The following is a 21151-nucleotide window of genomic DNA, read 5'->3' on the forward strand; positions in this document are numbered from 1 at the left end:
TCAGGTAAAAGGAAGGCGCTTAAAGTTAAGGACTAACTCTTATAATGCTGTGTGTGCAGCTTAGAAGAACATTTATATAAAATATTTGGCCAGACACAGGGAGAAAAGTGTTGAAGATGTGCGGGCTACTCTCTAAGGCTTTTGTTCCCCGTCAATGCTACTAGGCTGCTCCGGCGCACAAAACCGGAAGCCGTCCAGCACCTGTGTTTGTAAACAGCGAAAGAGACTATGGATATATAGGTAGCCATAGGTAATCATGTGAGGCCACTGAGCGACACTGGAGCGTGGCTGTTTGAATGGCTTGCGCAGAATCGCCCACGCTGCTGATCGTGGTGACGCTGGTGACGCTGTTGAGCTTCTTCGGCATGGCCATAGTGGCCCTCCTGTTCTACCGGAGGGTGCAGCTGGAGACGCAACTAGCAAACTTCTGGTGGAGCATCAAGTGGGAGGACATCGCTTTTCCGGAGAGAAGCCGGAAGTCTGCTAGTAGCCTCGCCACCAACGACGAAGGCCTGTCCAAAGGCTCGCCCGTGAGTTCCATTATACTGATGACCGTGTTAGTGCATCAGTGCCTTCTATTCGTCGTCTTATTTCGTGAAAAAAAAGCTTCCTTCTTTTCACGAAATACGATTCCTTTAAGGTTACTCTCTCCCTCTCTGCTAGTGCGGCAAAGTGTAGCACAACCGGAGAGATGAACGTCTCGATGTTGCAGTACAAGATAATTGTATCCCTTTTATGTTCTAACCTTGGTGCAGAGATTTGGAGGCACCTGCTCTAACCAGGGTTACTACGGCGATGTCCACGTTGGGATCTACAAGGTAAGGGCGTTTGCTTCAGCTTTCTGGAAAGCACCAAATAAGGAGGCAACACGAATGCTGCAAATCCTGCTTTTAGTTTCTATTCCAATGTAGCTGCGCATCTGTAGGCAGCATTTAAACTGCGATATGAAATGACAAAATCTGTGTCAGTTGAAGAAAACAAAGGATTTATTACCGGGGGTGGAGGGTTAAAAAAGTATATAGAGGGAGCTGAACCACTGCAGGTTTTTATTTCCTTATTTTCTGTCAAAAAGAGACAGGGTAAATGAAGCGCGATTATTGTTTCTGACGGCAATGCCTCCACAACATTCAGTATTTAAAAGCACGCAAGATTCACGGCAAAGAACACTTTCCGTTTTCTATAGCAGTGAGGCTACCGGCATGCTTATGACCATTGTTCCGCACACCGATAGCGGTCAGCTTGACAATGCGATATCGTAATGTTTTCCTAGAGCGGCGGCCTTGTGCAGTTAAATCCCATTCCTGCTTGCTTCTTCGCGCTCTTTCACGTCCTTTCTTTTTTTTTTTCCTTCTTCAGCATGCATCTTTTAACGCAATAACACTGGAGGGAGGAGAAAAGCGCAGTAAATGAAAAACTAAGTTGATTTCTTTTTGTGAAATCTCCCCCTAGAAAAGCGAAAACCTAGAACGGCAACAACATAACCCCGGAAAGCACAAAAGCCCACGCGCGCCAGGCGTTTATGCATGGCGAATGCATGGCGTTGCGCGACCGTGGGCCGCATTTAAAAGGCGGCTGTAAATGAACGCGTCAAGAGAATCTCAGAAAGCGAAACCGGATTCCAATGCGGTTATACTTTTTTGTGACCTTCCAACGGAAGCGGAGGACAATGCGCGACCGATAGGGTCTCTTCCGCTCGCAGCTAAGCCTTGGCTGGATAATCCGCTCGCTCAGTGCAGACCTTCCAGGAACCAGACGGCGCTCGTTATCTGGGGCGGTGCACAGCGATCGAAGGACGCTTGTACGGGCGCCCCATTAGGCGCGTCTTCATTTCCCGTTAATATGCACCGTCCATGACGTTCGCTGTGCCGGAACGAGGAGAGTCGTCGCAGGGGTCAGACATGCTTTTACGCCGCCTATAAAAGCTGTCTCGGTTGCAACGTGCGAGTTTGAACAGCCCAAATGTTTTCTTTCTTTCTTTTTTTGCTCGGCCTGAAACGGCTCTTCATGAATGCCACCCAGTAAGCGATAGTCTTACCGACATTCGGCAGGCAGCAACTTGATATCAGCTGCAATGCGGAGCCGCGAAAGAGCGATGTCCTAGTAATAAGTAATACTTGCTGCCGGAGTTCCTTGATGACCGCGTAAAGGAGGTTAAAAGATGAGAGACGGTTTGGACTTCGCCAAGCAACGTAGTTTTGTACGCAGGCACATTCGACAGCCTCGCACAATGCTAAACGCGTTTGGAATGCCGAAGAACGTACAAGCGGGACAGGCGCGCTGCCCGAACGGACGAGGAACGCCAAGCCCGACTGGCCGAAGCTAACACGTACAAGAGCCACAGAGCCGAGGAACGCCTGACCGGGACATCGGCCGCCACCAGTTCCTCAAACGAGTTCAGCTGAAGGCTCGTGTTCTTTCCTGACTTCCGCGAAATATCGATAGGTACAGAGTGCTTTCGCACTAAAGAAATAATAATAATAAATAAAGCGAAACGCATGAGTTTAAATATTTTTTTTTTTCATTTTATTTTAACTTTTGCGTACACTGTAGGTTGCCTGTGCATGTGTTTTCATCCTACACACGGTCGTCCCAGTAAAAGAATGCGAATAATATTAAATATTCTTTTTTTTTAATTAAAGGAGCTCAGACATAACATTTTTTACTCGTATTTTTTATGTTAAATGAACGCTCGAACCGTCTAAACCCAGCAAAAAGATATTGGCAAGCCTCAGAGAACCCTAAACAATTTACTATTAAAACAAAACTGTTTCCGGGAATCAGTTTTGGTTTCAGTGCACCGGAGGTACATGCACGAGGACGTCACGATCTCATCGCCTCGCTACGTTTGTACAGTACATTAGCGGCTGCCTCACGCGAGCGCAGGCAGTCAGACGAGCGCGCACCACTGTTGCTTAGTTTGTTAAAGGCAAGGCGTCGTCACATACCTTGCGTTATCACTATACTACGTCGGAAAATGTTGCCCTGTGTCACGACGTCACGATAATGTCAATGATATACCAGGTCCGGCACTTAGAAACTAACGCTAGCATGAGATTAGGATTTCTTCAGTTTCCCAACCCTCACACTTTCTAAGGGTCAACCATTCAGGGGAAACCGATATCCTAGATGACATTAAGAGAAAAAAATTAACCTGGACAGGTCACGTAATGAGAAGGACGGATAACCGATGGTTAGTTAGAGCGACGGAACGGATTCCAGGGGGTGGGAAGCGCGCCCGTGGACCACAAAGGGTTAGGTGGAGCAAAGGGATGAATAAATCTGTGAAATGGAATACCCTCGCAGAATAGGGCGAGGTCACTGGGAGGGGCCTTCGTCCGGCAGTGGACAAGACGACGATGACGGCGACGAAGCGCGTGAAGCCAGTGCTCCAGATTCTGCAAAATTTCAAATAAGTGCCAGTGCTCATTAAAAAACTCCCTTATGCAGTCGCCTTGGACGACTCGAAGGCGAAAACCATCTTCTGTTTCTTCCCGGCTGGCGCATTGATACTCCGCCGCTCCCCTCCAATAGCTTTCGGCACCTAATCTGGTTTTCCAATGCCTCCAGAATCGGAGGCGTGGCAAGCTTTGTTTTATTCAAGCGTTATTTTTCGGGAAAGAAATTTTGCGATGGCGTGAGGGCGCTTCGAATTTTGCACACGGAAGTCAAACTGTGTCACAAACAATAACGTCTACAAGTTATTAATATGAGCCATTACTACGAAACATTTTTCTCGATAACGGCTCCAAGCAACAATTTTGTACAAGTTATTTTGTGCAAGCGCGACACAGTTTCACCTCCGTGCGTAACGTTCTAAGCGCGCCCTCACGGCATCACTTTTTTTTTTTGCGAAAAGTGCGCTTGATAAAGTACTTTCGAAATTCAGATATATTAGCGTGACTTAATTTCAGCGGGTGGGAGATGGTCGAAAAACGACTTGGTACACTTGAGAGGGAATGACCCTCCTCCAAATGAGCGCGTATTGATCTTTACCGCAGGGCATGACCGTGGCAGTTAAGACCATTCGCATCACCAAGTTCACGGCCACTCGAACCATACTCCTGGAACTGAAACAGGTAACGTTAATTTTCAACGTCAAGAAGCACGTCTTTGCAACGCTTTTCTTGCTACAATTCAAGTTTTCTTTTTTAAACGGACTAATCCGTGAAGCGTTCAGCTTGCTTCACGGAAAGACAAAAGCGTTAGCTGCTTCCACGTCCTCACAACATAGAGTAAAATGCAATTCCCTCGCTGCGCTTTTTGGGGGCTGTGGTAGGTGTCACGTGTTATTGTCTCAACTTGCTTATTTCTTCAGTGGTTCACGAAACAGACTTCTACAAGTAGGGCGAGGGAAGCGATTCTTCACATGTGGGGGCCACCCAAGCACGCGTGTACGCAGATGCGGGACGTGACCCACGAGAACCTGGTTCGGTTGGTGGGCCTCACCACAGAGGACCCGAACGTGGGACTCGTCATGGAGTACTGCCCCCGAGGGAGCCTCAGGGTGAGAGCCCACGCACGCCTTACGCACGAACTCACGCGCAGCTATAGTGAACGAAGGCTCCGGACAACCCGAGGCGAACGATCCGAGTTCGCGGCGACTTCTGACGCCATGGCTATCGCGCCGTGCATAAGTGGACGCTGTGCGACAGCCGGACGTCTGCATGACACATTTACTTCTTCGCGCGCATGACGCGCGTCCAGAGCAGTAGTTGCGCCACGCCGGCATAGGTGGGCACGAATTTCTCGACCTCGATTAAAGTTTGATGTCCTCACTCAACCTCATCCAATGACGTTGAGGGAATTTCAGTGTCCGCCCGTCACCTCTCCTCAGCTTCATTATTAATTGAGGATGAGGTCACGTTTTAAACCTCAGTCTCAATCTGCGAATTTAAAGTCAGCTCCTTTATGCCAAATCTGCTTATGCGATACAAGATTTCACAATGGCCAGCGCAAAAAAGACACGGGACTAGAAGAATGTACTCGACACAAGCGCTGTTTAACAACTGAAAGTTTAATGGAAAAACATAAAATATTTAAACAGAACGGGAGGCAGTGAATAACAACAAAAAACATTTTTAAAAAGTCGCCCGCATCTTCCCACGGGGGGAACTCGAGTAAATGCGTCGCTGAGTGGTGGGGGTATCGCGTGAATGTTGCGTAATTGGGTATGGTTTGGGAATGCTTAATTGATACACGATGCGCATACCAAGTACGACTTGAACGGCTCCAGCGTGCACGAAGTTCCGGGTCCGCAGCTCGCTTCAAACGCTTGCGTTCAGCGTCGTATGCTCGTCTCTTCGCAGCCTTGTCTTCTGCGTTGCTTGCTGTTGTTGACGCCGACGATAGTGAGGGTGGGTTAACGTTGCCTTCAACGAGTGTTGGTACGCTGAGTGAAGGTACTGTTGCTTCCATCGCATCTACTCGAGTCAAGCAAAGCGTCAAGTCAAGCGAAAGCCAAGTAAAGAAGCCCTTGACTGAATTACGAACGCGCGCTCCGCCGCTTATATACACACCGCCCGCGTTCGATCGAGAGGAGGGAGGGACGGAGAGGAGAGAGGGAGGGAAGGAGGAGGAGAGAGAGGGAGGGAGGGAGAGGAGAGGCTTGCTGCCGGCACGAAACGAGCCGAGCATGCGCAGTGGGGGTGTGGACGGCGCCGCCGACGCCGCAGGTGCGACTAAGAAATGCTCCGTATTTAAAATCCTTCCCTGTCATGAAAGCTTACAATCATGCATGTGAGAGCAATCGATGGATGGCTCACGGGCTTGTCTTTGCTTTTCGTTATTTCAGACGCTTCTGCGATTTCTCGGGTGCGCTGGTCCCCGTGCCTCATCACCACGACCGCTTTGTTTAGCTCAGGTGAGCAACCGCACTGCCGGTAATGTAGGGAAATGTGCGACTAAGGCGTACTTATTAAGCATGCTCTCTTAAGTGGACGTTTAGACACCATCCTGTTTGACCAATATACGTGCCACCGCACGAAAAAGGGATGAAGTGCACAACACCGCTGGCACAGCGGTATTGTGTACTCCATCTAAGGCACGCCTTAATCGCAACCTTCTCTCCATTGTCGGCAGTGCAGTTGAGCACCTGAGCTAAACAGAACAGTCGTGGTGATGAGGCACGGGGACCAGCGCAGCCGAAAAATCGCGGAAGCGTTTGAAATAACGAAAAGCAAAGACAAGTGCGTGAGCCATCCATCGATTGCTCTCACCGATACTGAAGTGTTGCTCTTGCAACATGCGTGATTGTAAGCTTTCATGACAGACTTTTTTTGTTTTATTTTTGTTTTTGTTCACTGCCTCCCTTTCTGTTTAAATATTTTATGCTTTTCCATTAAACTTTCGATTGTTAGACGCCGCTTGTGTCGTGTACTACATTCTTCTAGTCCTGTGCCTTTTTCGTGTTGGCCATCGTGAGTATATTTCAACTCGCCCTGTTTGTACCTCGCTACACAAGTATCTCTACTCATGTGCGTTTCCAGCACATTAAACCACAAAAGTGAACACAGACTGTCGCAATATAGATGACAGGCAAGAAGCTGGAAAGTTTCTGACATTCAAAGCCCGCGCCCAACCGTAAACGCTCATCCACAGATTAAGTTTTTCAATACGAGAGCAGAAAGCGTGCTCGTGTCCACGTTTCTCAGTGATTCCTGCTTTTACCTGTTGTAGCATGCGAAGAAGCAACAAAAAACTGAGACGAAGCTTCGCCTTCAAGAGTCGAACGCGTTAGCCTAATCGGGCCCCTTTCGCATCGCCTTGTCACTCGTTTGCCATTCGTTTCTGTTCGATGGACACATAAATCAAGCAGCAAAGAAAGGAATGTATATATGCGTGACATTAGCCGTGCCTATATACTTCAAGTACAGTTGCGAAGTGCCCACCACGCCATAATTCATCATTTTGCAAAGTAGCAAAGCAACCACGACGCGTCCGTAAGGTGATACGCGCAGCTCCGCAGCTGCACACTTTGTTGATGCTGATGCTGTTGATGAACTTTGAATGAGCCATTTGTAATGGGTGGGCAGCTCTAAACCACTCACTCGTTACGCAGTTCACGTGGTGTGACGCCGGGAGCGACTCTAAGCTCCTGCCACGCAATATTACGTTTGTTAACACGACTCCCCATCTTCAACAATCAGCGCAGAACGGACAAGGGACAAGAAAGGGAACATAGATGAGCGCTCACAAAGTAAGATTGAAGGTAAACTGAAGTTGAGGTCGGCCTCTTAAGGTGCGAACCTCATGAAGTCGCTCACATTTGCACGCAGGTAATATACTAATGCAAACACTATTGATAATACTAAATCTGTGTGTGCTCGAGGACGCTGGTTCGATTCCCGGCCACGCCGGCCTCACTTCAAAGGGGGCAAAGTGAAAGAACACCCGTGTACTTAGATTTAGGTGGCCGTTAAAGATACCCAGATGTTTGAAATCAGTTCGGAGTCCCCCTCTACGGTGTGCCTCAAAATCGTATCGTGGTTTTGGCAAGCAAAACCCCAACAATTATTATTAAATCTACGTGTTTAAGGGGGGAGCGAAGGGGTGGGGGGCGGGAGCTGAAACACTGTAAAACACAATATCATACACACACACACACACACACACACACACACACACACACACACACACACACACACACACACACACCACACACACACACACACACACACACACATATATATATATATATAATATATATATATATATATATATATATATATATATATATATATTATATATATATATATTAAACTTCTTCCTTTACGGTACATTAACTTGAAATCGGATAAAATTAAATAAAGCTTCGAAAGGAATTTTCGGACTACAAGACGCCATTAAATATGCATTCCTCATAGTTTTACTGGTATTTCCGGTTTTCATTCGAGCAAGCTTTATGTCTCAGACGAGCTTGCTCTTTCTGCCCATCCCATTTTCATTAAAGCACGAAAACCTTCGAATCGCTAATTGTGCGAGCACGTGCGCAAATAAACGCTCACTGACGCACAGTGCGACGCACAAGCGTTCTCTTTGACCTACTGACAAGGCACGTGCAGCTCAAGGCCACGATGTAAGGCTGTGCAGGTGATGTACTCTCCTCGAACAAGCTTCCTCTCGACACACAAGACGATATTGTGTCAAGAAAGCGCACAGCGCAAGCAGAAAACGTCATTTCAAATTCAATAGTAAAATCTAATTTCACAAAGCGAACTCGGGTGCCGTTCAGCGCACTGGCTCCGTTTGCCCATCACAAAGAGGACGAAATGCTGCCGTTTCCTTTCTCTTTTTATTTTTTATTAGTCTTATTCCCTGTGCTCTAGAGCGTTATTTGTTCATGTCGGGGCGCCATCGTAAGAGAGTGCCTCTTTCAGGGTCAATTAAGCTGATTGCTCTTAGACAAAAAAAAAAAATCTATTCAAGTGAATTCAAGACAGAATGCGGGCGCCCGGGGAAAGCGTAGCTGAAGTGAAACAAATGTATACGAGACAGCAGGGAGCGAGGCTTCCGCGTATAGTTTATAGGAGAAGAAAGGTCTTCCGGTGGATTCGTATGAACTCCTCTTTTCTCTCTGCTGCTCTCCGAGTGATACGTGGCAGCGCTATATAACGAAACAAACTGTCCCTTTACATATAAAAATGGTGCCGGTTACCAAGACGACGAATGAGAGGCCTAGTTCAACCGCAAGATGACATCACTGTTCATAACAGAGCGAGGTCATCTGCTGATGCTCTATCCGCGCCTCCGCCTCGTTGAAAGCATCCTCGTCAAGCGTCGTGGTCAAAAAGTAAAAGACGAAAGCCATAAACTTTTACAGTTTCTTCGCTCGAATACAAGGCCCGGACGCCTATTTTACGCACTGTTACGCATATTGTCCTGCTCCAGCCTCCGTGCTCAATATAAACAAGTTATCTGAGAGCACGAGTCTCCTCTATAGAGGACGGAATAAGCTCGGTGCTTACGCAGCGTGAAGCTTTTTTTATTTTGTCGTAGTTTCTTTCACTAGTACAGGCCAACGTCAACTTGCTACAGTCGCTATAGGCGTAACTGGTCCAGAGGCCTCTGCAGCGTGACTCGCGTCTTGTTTGTTTCGGAAGCAGCGTCCTTGGACTTGTTGCCTATTCACAAACTTCGGCGCAGCAGTAAGACCGAGTGGCATGTAGATAGCCCGCAAAAGCAAAGAGTGTCTATATATGGTTACGTTTATATTTAGCAACGTGACGTATAGTCAAAGTAAAGTATTATTTTTTTTTTTCTAATTTCATCGCTCACTGAAGTGGAATAAACTGCCTTTGTAGTCACCTCTCTTTATATCAGTAATGGTTCTAATAACTTTTCCCGACTTATTCATTCGTGCTGCGATCCCTTATAGCACCTGTATTACTGTTATTGAGGGCATTCGGTGCTTGTTTCTTTTCTGCAATGTCGCCGTAGACTAAACGCGCAAGTGTATTGCACCAACTCTTCCGCATTAATAGCAGCAAGGGGCAACTTTGAAAGCAAATGAATAAATGAATGACAGTGGAGGCAAAATCTTTTTTTCTTACGGAAAGCTTTGTTTCTACAAACTATCCAAACACAGCAAGAAACTGTGAACCGAAAAGATTAGCCCACTATTGTGGCACAATTTTTTTTTTTGCACCGCTGGTAATGTAGTAGTGACGATATGTAAGAAATTAACAAAAACTCGGGTCGGAATTTCCATGCAGACAGAAGCGTGGCTTGTGTGTACACGGCATCACTAATGAATTGCGCCACGTCGTAATTAAGCGTATATCTATCTTACATGTGCTTCGAAATAAAGTTCATTGACTGACTGACTGACATGTGCTTCGCCCGCGCGGCGCAGGATCTCCTGGAAAACGAGTCACTCAAGCTGGACTGGACATTCAGGTACTCCATCATCAACGACATCGTCGAGGTGAGTTAACTGAACGGAAAGACATGAACTGTGAAACGAGTACGATCCCATACATGTACGACGAGGCTCCTGCCAATCTGTTTTTCTTGAACCTTTATCGACCATCGCACTCATCGCATGCATTCTGCATACGTAATCAATTGTCGCTACAAATTTTGATGTCGCACAATCTGTCGAGCATTGTGATTCGTGTTTGTAAAATTCGTGATGTGGAATGGTGCAAACAAGCTCGACTATCCCAAAGGACTTCTTTTTGGGCGAGTTGGTGCTTAGATTGCTTAGGTGTATTTGACTGTGGCGCAAAATACATTTCACGAAATGCATTTTGCGCCGCAGTCAAGCATGCCTAAGCAAGCTCGACTATGTTGGCAACAAGTATCTGCAGTCATACAGGTTAGCTAGCACTTCGTCCCACGCGTTGTTGCTTATTTGACCACGTACTTGCGCTATGCTAATTTTCTTAAAAACCAGTCTAAATCTTTTGAGCCCATATTTATTCATCTGAGGCTATACTTTCCTGCCTGCCACTTCCCGTACTCTTTTTTTTTTAAACATAATTTTCTGATTTCATCGTGCAAGTTTTTCATTACCTCCTTTCCTCATGGAGCTTAGTTTATGTGTGTGTGTGTGTGTGTGTGTGTGTGTGTGTGTGTGTGTGTGTGTGTGTGTGTGTGTGTGTGTGTGTGTGTGTGTGTGTGTGTGTGTGTGTGTGTGTGTGTGTGTGTGTGTGTGTGTGTGTGTGTGTGTGTGTGTGTGTGTGTGTGTGTGTGTGTGTGTGTGTGTGTGTGTGTGTGTGTGTGTGTGTGTGTGTGTGTGTGTGTGTGTGTGTGTGTGTGTGTGTGTGTGTGTGTGTGTGTTGTGTGTGTGTGTGTGTGTGTTTAATTGCATAGTATCCTCTGGCGCCCCCCCCCCCCCCCAAAAAAAAAAACAGACACCTTGTGTATTATTCTATATCTTTTAACGCTTTCTATCTGAGGCACGCGGTCGCTTGTCAGTTGGTTCTTATGTTAGTGAGCTATGTTTGCATAAAGCTAAAAGCTAAAGCTACTTTTTAACGAGCTGTACTTTTTATCAGAAGCAAAGTAGCTGCCCTATATTTCTTGGATCATTAAAGGAGTACTGACACGATTTTGAGACATCGCAAAAGGGACATTTTTTTGTTTTCTTGGTATGCAGTGTCAACGCTGTCCGCACACAGGAGTCGGAGAACACGTATAAAATATTTTAATTTGACTTTTGCGAGTTTGCGAGTTCTGCGTCCTGCATGCTGCCTAAATCGTAGAAATCACTGTCAGGGTCACTGGACGACAATTCACTCATCGTTGTTTATGTGCACCACGAGCAGATGACGGATTTGCCGCTAGTACGTCGCGAGTTTCTGTATCCCCGCGACGTCACACTGCTATGAAACGTCACTGAGAAGCCGCCCCCTCGATATTGAAACCGAAAGTGTCTTTTTAAGGTAGCGGTAATAAAAATATATACGATGCATTCCCAGGCACCACAATACTCGTTTTAGGTTTCTCGACACCAGTATTCTTATTCTCACTGACACATTCCAAGAAGTGAATCAGAGAAAAGTTGTGGCTTCGGCTGCTTGCTGCATGATAAGGTGGCGATGACCACGTTATAATACAGCGTGTCTCTCATTTGGCAGCCCCGTATAAGCTCTAAGGCAGACCGTGAAATCCAGGCGGACCATGAAATCCCGGGCGGTAACCTCAGGAGAGCCATGTAGTGTACATAAGAGTTGGGTTCTCAGAGCGCCATGGGCTGCCCCCCATTGACCAAGCGAGTGTGGAGCGGTGGGTGGAGTTGCTGGCCCGCAATAGCATTGACGATCAGATCAGTTTCATCGACAGGGCACGCAGGGCGGCAACTGCCTGTGGCGCCCTGGGCCGAGGGCAGCCAGCACTGCTAGATGGGATTTGCGGAACAAGCTGGCCCCGCACCCCAAACCCCTTTCTGCCAATAAGTGTTTTGCCTTCCTTCACGAGAGCCGTGGTTCGTGGCGCGCAGGGCATGAGCTTCCTGCACGGCGGCTTCATCGGCTTCCACGGACGTCTGAAGTCCACCGCCTGCCTCATCGATGCCCGCTTCGTGGTGAAAATCTCAAACTTTGGCCTGCGAGAGCTTCGCAAGCAGGTGACGCCGCCCGAAATCGAGAACCCTCGTACGTATACGCACGCCGAGCATCCGGCGTTTCTTTCATCACGTAGACACTGGTCGTAACTCTGGCTGTCTGCTGATTGTTGAAGTTTCTTTAAAGCAAATAATGCTGGTGTTTAACGTCGCAAACGTGCACGCCATATTTGTATGCTCCGCGTGAATTTCGACCACTTGAGGTTCCTTAACGTGCACAGAAGTCTAAGTACACGGGTGCTTTAGCATTTCACCCCTTTCCCCCCATCCCCCTCGAAACAAGGCATCAGTGATCGGGATTCAATCCCGCAACCTCCTTCGCCTAATAGCGCAACGTCATAGCCGCTGAGCAACCACGGCAAGATTATTAAATTTTAGGACGCAGTTCTTAGGCGCCCGTTCCATCGAATGAGAGTACAGGGCATAATGAAGAGACGATGTTTGTTTTCTTTTTAATATATCAGTACTGTCACTGACTGGCCCAACGATGACATGACTGAAAAGAAGGGTCAGGACAAGTTGAAAAGTGAGAACATTTGGTTGGCCTACCAACCAAATGTTCTCATAGTTTACCACAGACACGACTGTTTGGAATACTTAAGTTTCAAAATATAAACACGTAAGAATAATACGAACATCTAGCGAAGGACGTGTTAAGCAGTTCTGAATTAGTAACGCGTTATAATTCAGCTATAAAATAGATCACTTCTGCATTTAGGTGAAGTTCTCTCCGTGTGTGCCTAGCGGCTGCCATCCTCAAGATGTATTTGTGAAGCTCCGTGATGAGAGGAGCAAACAATAAAACAATGACGTAAACGAGGTCACGATTACGTACCCGGTAAAGCCTATTGACAAATCAAGAAAACTCGATGCGCTATGCTCCCGAATTCCCGCGGTATAGTTTAGCCGTTTCGGTACAGCCGGACATATATGCCCTCTGGCAATATTTTAATTTTTAAATAACCTAACGAGCCGTCTGCCAAACACATTTTATGAAATTTCAAGAGCAATATGAAATGATGATCAGCAGCGATGGTGAGGCACTGAAGGAATTCGCAATGACCTACACTTAATGTAAGCCTTTGCGAACGAACAGCTGAGGCGATTAATCTCATGAGACATCAAAAAGTATGTGTACTTGTTAGACAGATATCTCGTAAAGAGAGATACTGCAGACGGATTTTATTTGAAACACAGACAATTGCCTACCCATCTACTACGTACAAAATCAGTCTCATTCGAGCTCAGCTGTTTCCGAGGGCTTGCCACAGATCGCTATGCTTGTTATTCGTCGGCAACTTAACGTCATTTTACACCCTCGACAAGATCTGATCCAAAAAGTATCGACTGTCTCTTACCCGTAAAATTTCTTCAAAATTGCGCAGTTTCAGATTTTTATCCTGAATCGGTGTGACGCCGTCATGTCATTTTTACGAATTCTAGAAAAACTTCGCGGCCTCACGTGGCGTGAAGTTCTCATGTGCAAAGGCTTTTTTTTTTTTTTTTGCTCTTAACCTTTCATTTGCCCAAAACAGTTCATTCAGAAAAGCCTTTCAAAATTTTGGTACCCGCGTTTGCTCTGGGGATGTGCTGTCAAGTTAGTGCGTCTCAAGTATCAAAATCCGAACATTCCGAGAGCACAGTATCCATTCCTCCTCACATACAGGGCCGCCTCTTTGAAACGCAGTCAGGTTTCGACAGACTTTGCGAACGACGGTCCTTGCGCAGTGCACCTTAGGGCAAAACTAAGGCTTCCTTTCAACTATTTTCCGTGAGCAGAAAAAGCGTGACCACCTACTTGCGAAAGTTGTTTAGGCTCTGCAGGCGCCCAGTCACCCCACCCCCTTTGCTATAACGCTTTCTTTTCTGTATTAGCCTTGATGCGGTTCACCTCTTCTGGTCTTTGAATCCTGCTGTTCTTTCTGTACTTTTTTTCCCACTAAATACGTGATCCGTTAATGGACCCATGGCGTCTTTATTTTGTCGTCTTTTCTTCAATGTTGCCACACGTATCTTGGTATCTGTTTACTAAACGGCCGATGACATGGTTTGTGAAAAACAGCGTGACTTATGTCTTTCAAAACGACGCCCTTCGGAGACGCGGCAACAGCAAGTTTGTCTCTGTCTATTTGGGTGACACAACACCGCCATTCGGTTCTGGCTAGACCGGCTTAGTACAACTGACGGGAGCTGTTTCTCAAAAACTCTGGAAATGGCTTGGAGGGAGGTCCGCACGGAAGCTGGAAAATTGGAAGTTGGCTGAAGAAAAGATGGGCGCGAGCGGCGGCGTGTAGGCAGGTTTGGCTGAGGCAGTTAATTATACTTTGACAGGTGTTAACGCAATTCGACTCTTCTTTTCCAGCGTGCGCTGGTGCTCACTCGCACGGGAGACCCCACCGCAGCGTTTGGCGACTTTCCCGCCAGGCGAAGAGCACACGCCCCGTGGCACCGTGGGAGAGGTGGATTAGAGTTGCGAAGTACCCGTCACGTGTCCTTGAGGAAATAGGCGCACCTACGTAACTTCACACTTTGTTAATGTTGTGTCTGATGATGATGATGATGATGATTAGGAAGAGGAGGAGGAATTATAGCTTAGCATTGTTTTTGAGCGGAAGTAAAGAAGATTCTAAATTTGATTGTCATTTCTATATCTACTTTGTAATTTGTTGGTAGCTTTAAACCACCCCCTCGTTACGCATTTCACAATGTATGACACTTATTGCGATTATGCGCTTCTGCGGCGCAGTCACTGACGTGGCTGTGCAGTAGAAGATTTGACTGCCCCGCAAAGTGCCTGGGTTCGATTCCGGCTTGAATCCTGGTTTTTATTAGTCTTTTTTCGCAAGTTACGAAAATGCGGTACGGAAACACGGTACGGAAACACGGTATACGGTGTTACCGTACCGCAGCTCCTTTCTCGCTCGTTGTGCTTAAGCCACTCCCAGTTCCAGTGACGGTGCGTCCCCCGCACGACAGGTTCCTCGTTAACAATGCGTAGGCCGAGAGGCAACAATAAGACCCCTGTCACACTGGACGTTTTAATGTAATTCGAATGGAATGACATTCGCATCTAATGACATTATGCGGCTGCTACACAGTGATATTTAATGTCATTAGAGACGAATGACTTAAGCAATCGAATGAGTTCGAAAAACACATTCGCTGTCGAAGTCGAACCGAATGTATAGTCTCTACACCAGAGACTACTTAAAATGTGTCATTCAGTATTTTCAATTCGACACGCATTCGTGCAAACACGCTATTAATGTTGCTTTTTTAAAGGCATCTGTGATTTTAACGAGCACAGGTGTACGGAAGTCTGTCGCAAAATGTTTTTACTCTCCACCTCAGTGGCGTCTGGCCGCCGGCACTGTCGGCCATAATGTAAACAAACAGACGCATGTGTGCATGTGTATCTGCAGCGATGGAATGGACTCCACGAGCGCACTGGACCGAGGTGGAGATGTTTGCTCTCATAAGGCTATGAGAAGACAATTGTGCGCAGTTTCGTTGAAAGCTGTTTTCCCGCATGGACGCGTGCGAGACCGCGTTTTGAAAGCGAACAAACGCGGAACGCTCTGAGTTTCCGTCAAATCTCTTCTTCTGGCTTATGCGCGTTCCTTGCAACGCTAAGTACAAAGCAACTAAATGTTTTACTTGCTGCAGCTTAGCGTCGTCGTTCAGCGGTACTACAGTGCCTAATAGCGGTACTGCCATGTCAGCCATTCTATCGGCTGTGGATACTGGCTAAGCGTCGTCTTGGCTTATGGTGGCCAGATATCCTGCGATATGAAATTTTTATCCGTGTTTATCTAGCGATGCGACTTCCTACATGCCTTTTGAAATAAAGAACTTCGCTTTCATGCCACTCTACATTTACCTTCCTCAACTTTTCTAGCCATTTTTTTTTCTGAATTATCGACATTGATATCATGAACGAATGACATTACTTTTTCCTGTGTAGCACCGCCACGGATCGAATGGAATTCGTTGCGCCGAATGACATTCGAACCTAATGACATTAACACCTCCAGTGTGACAGGGGTATAAGGCGTGACAACCCCACAGTAATTTTTGAAAAAAAAAAAAAAACATTTGTGGTGTTGGGGTGCCTTCACTGAAATTAGGAGCGGCAAAAGCACAACGAGCGAGAAAGGAGAAGCGGTCCGGTAACATTGTGCCGTATTTCTGTACCGCATTTCCGTAACTTGCTAAAAGACTCTATTCTTTGCATCCACCGGGATGTTTCGCTCACGGACAACGCCGCCAGCACCGACACCACGGGCTCTTTAACGCTGTCGCGTTAAAATTAAACGGAGCGCACGGTTCTGTAGCGTTGACATTTCCTGAATGACGTAGCTTTACGAAGGATCCCGAAAAGCTGAGGCATACTGAATTTTCGTGCATATTAGAGCGGTGTATGCCAGTCCGCGTATGTTATAGCTGGAGTAAGTTTAAGGTTGCGCTTGATGCCTAGTGAGTTTATGCTAACATAAGACACATTTGATGATCCCATGCTATGGGACTGTAAGTGAGCACCAAGGTAGTTATGTGAAGTTGTAAGTTCGATTATGTTATCTGATACGCAAGAAGATCTGGTGGCCGCGCGTAGTAACTAATATTAACTTTGTCTTAGAAACATTATGCGCCATTAACCATGTTGAGCACCATAATCCCCTCTCGCGTTAAGATAAGACTGAATGATATTTTCGTCATTGTAAGATGAAATTATTCGATACATTAAGCAGGTATTGGCCAAAAGCCTGATGTAGAAATCAGATGTAGATCATTAATGTAAATTGGGAGATGTAGTGAACCAAGAATAATAATTGCTGGGACTTTACGTGCCAAAACCACGATATGACTAAACGCCGTAATCGGGGACTCCGGGTTAATTTCGACCACCTGGGGTTCTTCTACGTGCACTTAAAGCACAGAGGTGTTCTTTGCGTTTCACGCCGTCGATATGCCACCGCCGCCGCCGCCGGGAATCGAACCCGCGCCCTCGAGCTTAGCAACGCAACGCCTTACGCGCTAAACTACCACATCGTGTGTGGCCAAGAACGCTGGCCTGCGGTAGGGATTTGACCGGGTTGGTCGATGTTGTTCCACTTATGCAAAACAACGCCATACTAGAGAAAGGAAGAGGAAGTCAAGGAGCTAGAACAAAGGCAACAGCCGACTTCCCATTGTTATTTTTGTTTTTTGTTTGTTTTTCGAGAGAGAGAACAGGTGAGCACATGCTTGATTTCGCAACGACCTAGACTCATTGAAATGACACATGACAAATGCTAGACAACAAAACGTTGCTAAATTACGGGTACATCACTTCACGCGTGTTGGCTTTCCCGTGCATCCCAGTTAAAGATAGCTCTGTATGTGGCATCGCTATGGAAGGCTTACTAGTAGACTCTTGCGTATCAGAGCTGTTCTGAACTGACTGCATAGTTTGCTTATGGCGTTCCGAAAACACGTCTTAACCAATTTGCTGAAAAGTATACTTTGAAGGCCAAAAGTGGCTTTTTCGCGCGCATTGCATGTTACCAGCAGACATGAATGGCTGAGAGCGCTAGGTTCGGATCTAAAAGCCGGATCAATCCATCTTCCGGAAGCTCGTGCGTGAGCGTTAATGAATGAAGGCTTTTCATTAAAGGTAGTTAGTGTTTGCTGAACACGGGAGTCAAAGAGCAAACCACCAGTGTCTAGTAAAATCAAGAAATCGTTAACCAAGAATGGCAAAAATTCGCGAACCTCGGAGCACACTATTCAAGCACACGGAGCACACGTTCCTAACATACCTTGATCAAAATGTTAGACGCAATATTGTTGAGAACTATTAGACAATAACGCCAAGGAAAGTATAGGGGGTGCTATTTGTAGTAATTATGACATATAAATGTTAAGAAAGTAAAGTGGGCGAAAAGAAAAAGATAAAGAAGGTAAAAGACGAAAAGATAAAGACAGCGCCAATCGTAGCCATGGCTACGATTGGTGCTGACTAACACTCCCAGGTTTAAATTCACAGATATACCCAATGTAGTGGACGGGGGTATGACCGCTGCCGTAGTTCAAATGGTAGAGCATCGGACGCGTTATTGCAAGGTTGCAGGTTCGGTCACTGCCGGCGGCAAGTTATCTTTTCGTCCACTTTACTTTATTCACATTTATATATCATAACATAATTACTACAAATAACACCCCCTATACTTTCCTTGGCACTATCGTTTGTTAGTTCTCATTAGTATTGTTTCTAACAAAGAAAGACAAGCCCTTAAGATTCCCCTTCTTTCCTTGATAAAATTGTGTAGTCTGTGCTCCAATGTTCGAGAATTTTTAATGTTTTTTTTTAAAGGTTGTTTGATGATTTCTTGGTTTTAGGTGACTTGCTCCTTGACCCTTGTGTTTACAAACGCTAACTACTTTTAATGGATACCTTCATCCATTAACACTCACGCACGAGATTCCGGAACAACGCTCGATCCGGTTTCTGGATCTGAAGCTAACGCTCTCAACCATTCATGTCCGCTGGCAACATGCCCCGGCGAGCGAGGACAGGCGAAAGGAGCAGCAGCTTTTTGTTAAACCATAGTGCTGTCAAAGAGAAGGGTATTTTTGTAAAAGGGATCGAGCGATCGGTTAAGTCATTAAAAGTTGTTTTAAACTTCGTTCAGTTATACTCACTGGTGAATGATTGGTAGCTATTCAGGAAATTAATAGAAAATTCTGATAGTTCGGGGTCCTGTCAAAACTGGCTGCTTTGTTGTAGCATCGAATCTACTGACGGAACACCGACGTTTTTGGTGAAAAATGGCCAGACCACCTTTCAAATACATCGTCATCACATAGTCCTCCTTGGTGAGTTACGTCGAAGCGCACGCCGGATTTTTTGGTCATTATTAGATGCAAAATATTAGCGTATATACCCCCTCCTATAACAAATAATAAATAAAAAGAGAGAGTGAACTGGCATGCGCATATTCTCTGAAAAAAATCATTGTCATATCAACCGCGAGAAACGCAAAATTTCCCCATTAACTCGCACGCCGACAACGACAAACTTATTTAGTTATACATGATCAGTTATAATGTTAACGACGAGAGTTAATACTGGGTTGTTCCCGCTGTTTTCTGACCGTGATTAGGGTACACGGCAGCTGTTGCGTTTCATCGTCAAGGTCAGCCCGCAGAACATGCACGTACTTTCATTCACCAGAGCAGTGTGCACTGTTCAAAGGTCATTAACGCGGGCCGCAGGCAGCCTTCTGTGGACAGCTCCCGAGCACTTGCGCGAGGAGATGCCCGGTGGCTCGGTCAAGGGAGACGTCTACAGCTTCGCAATCATCCTTCAGGAGATCCTCACACGCTCGGGGCCCTTCGAGAATTTGGAGAAGTATTCCAAGCACTTCCTGCCCCCAGAAGGTAAGTCCGTCTGCTGCGTCTCGGTCGCACTTACTTAGAACGTACAGTCGTGAGCAGTGTGAGAGGGAACACCGAATTCATGTTTATGAAACGATTGCCTCCATCGTACCGATATGAATGTGGCTTATCAAATTGCGAGAGATACCATTCCGCTTGAGCATTTGCTTTCACGAGCACTTTTGCGCTTGCCAACTGCGTCGAGCCACTATGACATTTAAATAGGAATACCTCTCATATTGCGTACGACCGTATACATTACACACTGTGGAAGAGGGCAAGGCGTGCAAGCGAAGGCAGCACGCCGGCGTTTCTGCTGTCTGGTTCTCCTCTCTTGTGTCCGTGTTTGCAAGTCTTAATTCCATTCACGACGCGTTCGCACTAACCAGCTCGACTTTCTGTCGTTTTACACATGATGCATCGGCACCGCAAAAAGGTGGTCACAGTCGTAAGGCGGACTCGTGCCGCCATTGCTGTCATATGGTAAGAGTGTTCAAATTCCGTTGGCAGGCCCGAAGTGGGAGATAAGCAAACTTTTTAAAGAAAGAAAAAAAAATCACGTTGGATGTTGTAAGCGCGTCTGCGATGAGCCTGGTGTTGCTTATTGCAACGCTACCGGCTTCGCTGTCACTACACCCTTTTCATAACGAGGTATGGATACATAAATACTGGAGAAAGTAACTCCCTAGTGTTAGAATTAGTCAGCATAATTTACATATTTAGAAAAGATAATTGCTGTTACAAACAAATCCAGTTTGCATCGGCGTAAATGTTAAGCCGAACAAGACGTGATGTTCTGGAGGAGCCAGGGGCTTACGAGAACGTGGCCTGCTCTCCGCTCTGATGCACGGCAAATCTCTACAACGCCTGCGGCTCCAGAAATCAGCCTTTGCTGACAGAGCGGGCCGAGAAAATTTGTAAGGTGGTATGTTGACCGTAGGAATGCAAGTCGCAGAGTGAAAATGAAGTCTGAACCTATCTTGTGTACACAGTCGGCGTGGAGGCCGAGCCGATATGCAGGCTAGAAAATAGGTGCAACTTCGGTTCTTTCCGAGATTCTCGTGCAAGCGATCGTCTCCCAAAGTAAAACCTTGAAATACGGAGCACAGTCATTCAGCGTGTACGTGGAATAGGGACCCTTAGGCGTGGATAACACGCGATCCGCTGCTCTGAGCCTCAATTTGTATATTACTTATCAGGGTGATACATCGCCAAGATAAGAGTAAATAAATGGAAGGCGACAGCGTAAGGTAACTGATAAAGTAATAATAATCGTGAAAGAACTGCCTTGGCGTCGATCTGTCTGCCCGTGCTCTGCGGCCGCCGACAGATATATCGGAAACGAGGCACGTTGACTTGACAAATACAGAGTGCCCCTTTATTAACTGTTTCCAAGTACTGTAAAAAATATCCGCGCTGTTTTCTAGAGCAGAAAATTTCTGCAGTTGGCGTCAACATGAGCACCGCACGAGTCCAGTTGTGTGCCGAGTTGGTGTATACAAGAGCTTATACTTTGCATGCATGCTATATAGGACCTCTCTCTCTCTCTCTCTCTCTCTCTCTCTCTCTAATACCGTTTCGAGATCCCCCAGTGTAAACACGACGTCATTGGACAGTCAGTGAGACGGACGAAAGTGCAGATGTATTGCATCCGGCGACGCGACTCTCAGG

The 21151-nt window shown here is 46.4% G+C and overlaps 1 protein-coding gene across 1 annotated transcript in view; it reads left to right on the forward strand.

Moving 5' to 3' along the window:
- Window positions 1-21151, forward strand: part of LOC119383185 (atrial natriuretic peptide receptor 1) — a 60647-nt gene that overhangs the window by 29360 nt on the left and 10136 nt on the right. Inside the window, exons 9-15 of the mRNA XM_037651223.2 lie at window positions 310-530; window positions 756-818; window positions 3999-4076; window positions 4400-4504; window positions 9851-9922; window positions 11942-12095; window positions 19319-19483. Of these exons, the coding sequence (XP_037507151.1) occupies window positions 310-530; window positions 756-818; window positions 3999-4076; window positions 4400-4504; window positions 9851-9922; window positions 11942-12095; window positions 19319-19483 (858 nt within the window). The remainder of the gene's footprint in view (window positions 1-309; window positions 531-755; window positions 819-3998; window positions 4077-4399; window positions 4505-9850; window positions 9923-11941; window positions 12096-19318; window positions 19484-21151) is intronic.

Source organism: Rhipicephalus sanguineus, chromosome 1 (genome assembly GCF_013339695.2).
Source record: "Rhipicephalus sanguineus isolate Rsan-2018 chromosome 1, BIME_Rsan_1.4, whole genome shotgun sequence".
In the NCBI taxonomy this organism is placed as follows: Eukaryota; Metazoa; Arthropoda; class Arachnida; order Ixodida; family Ixodidae; genus Rhipicephalus; species Rhipicephalus sanguineus.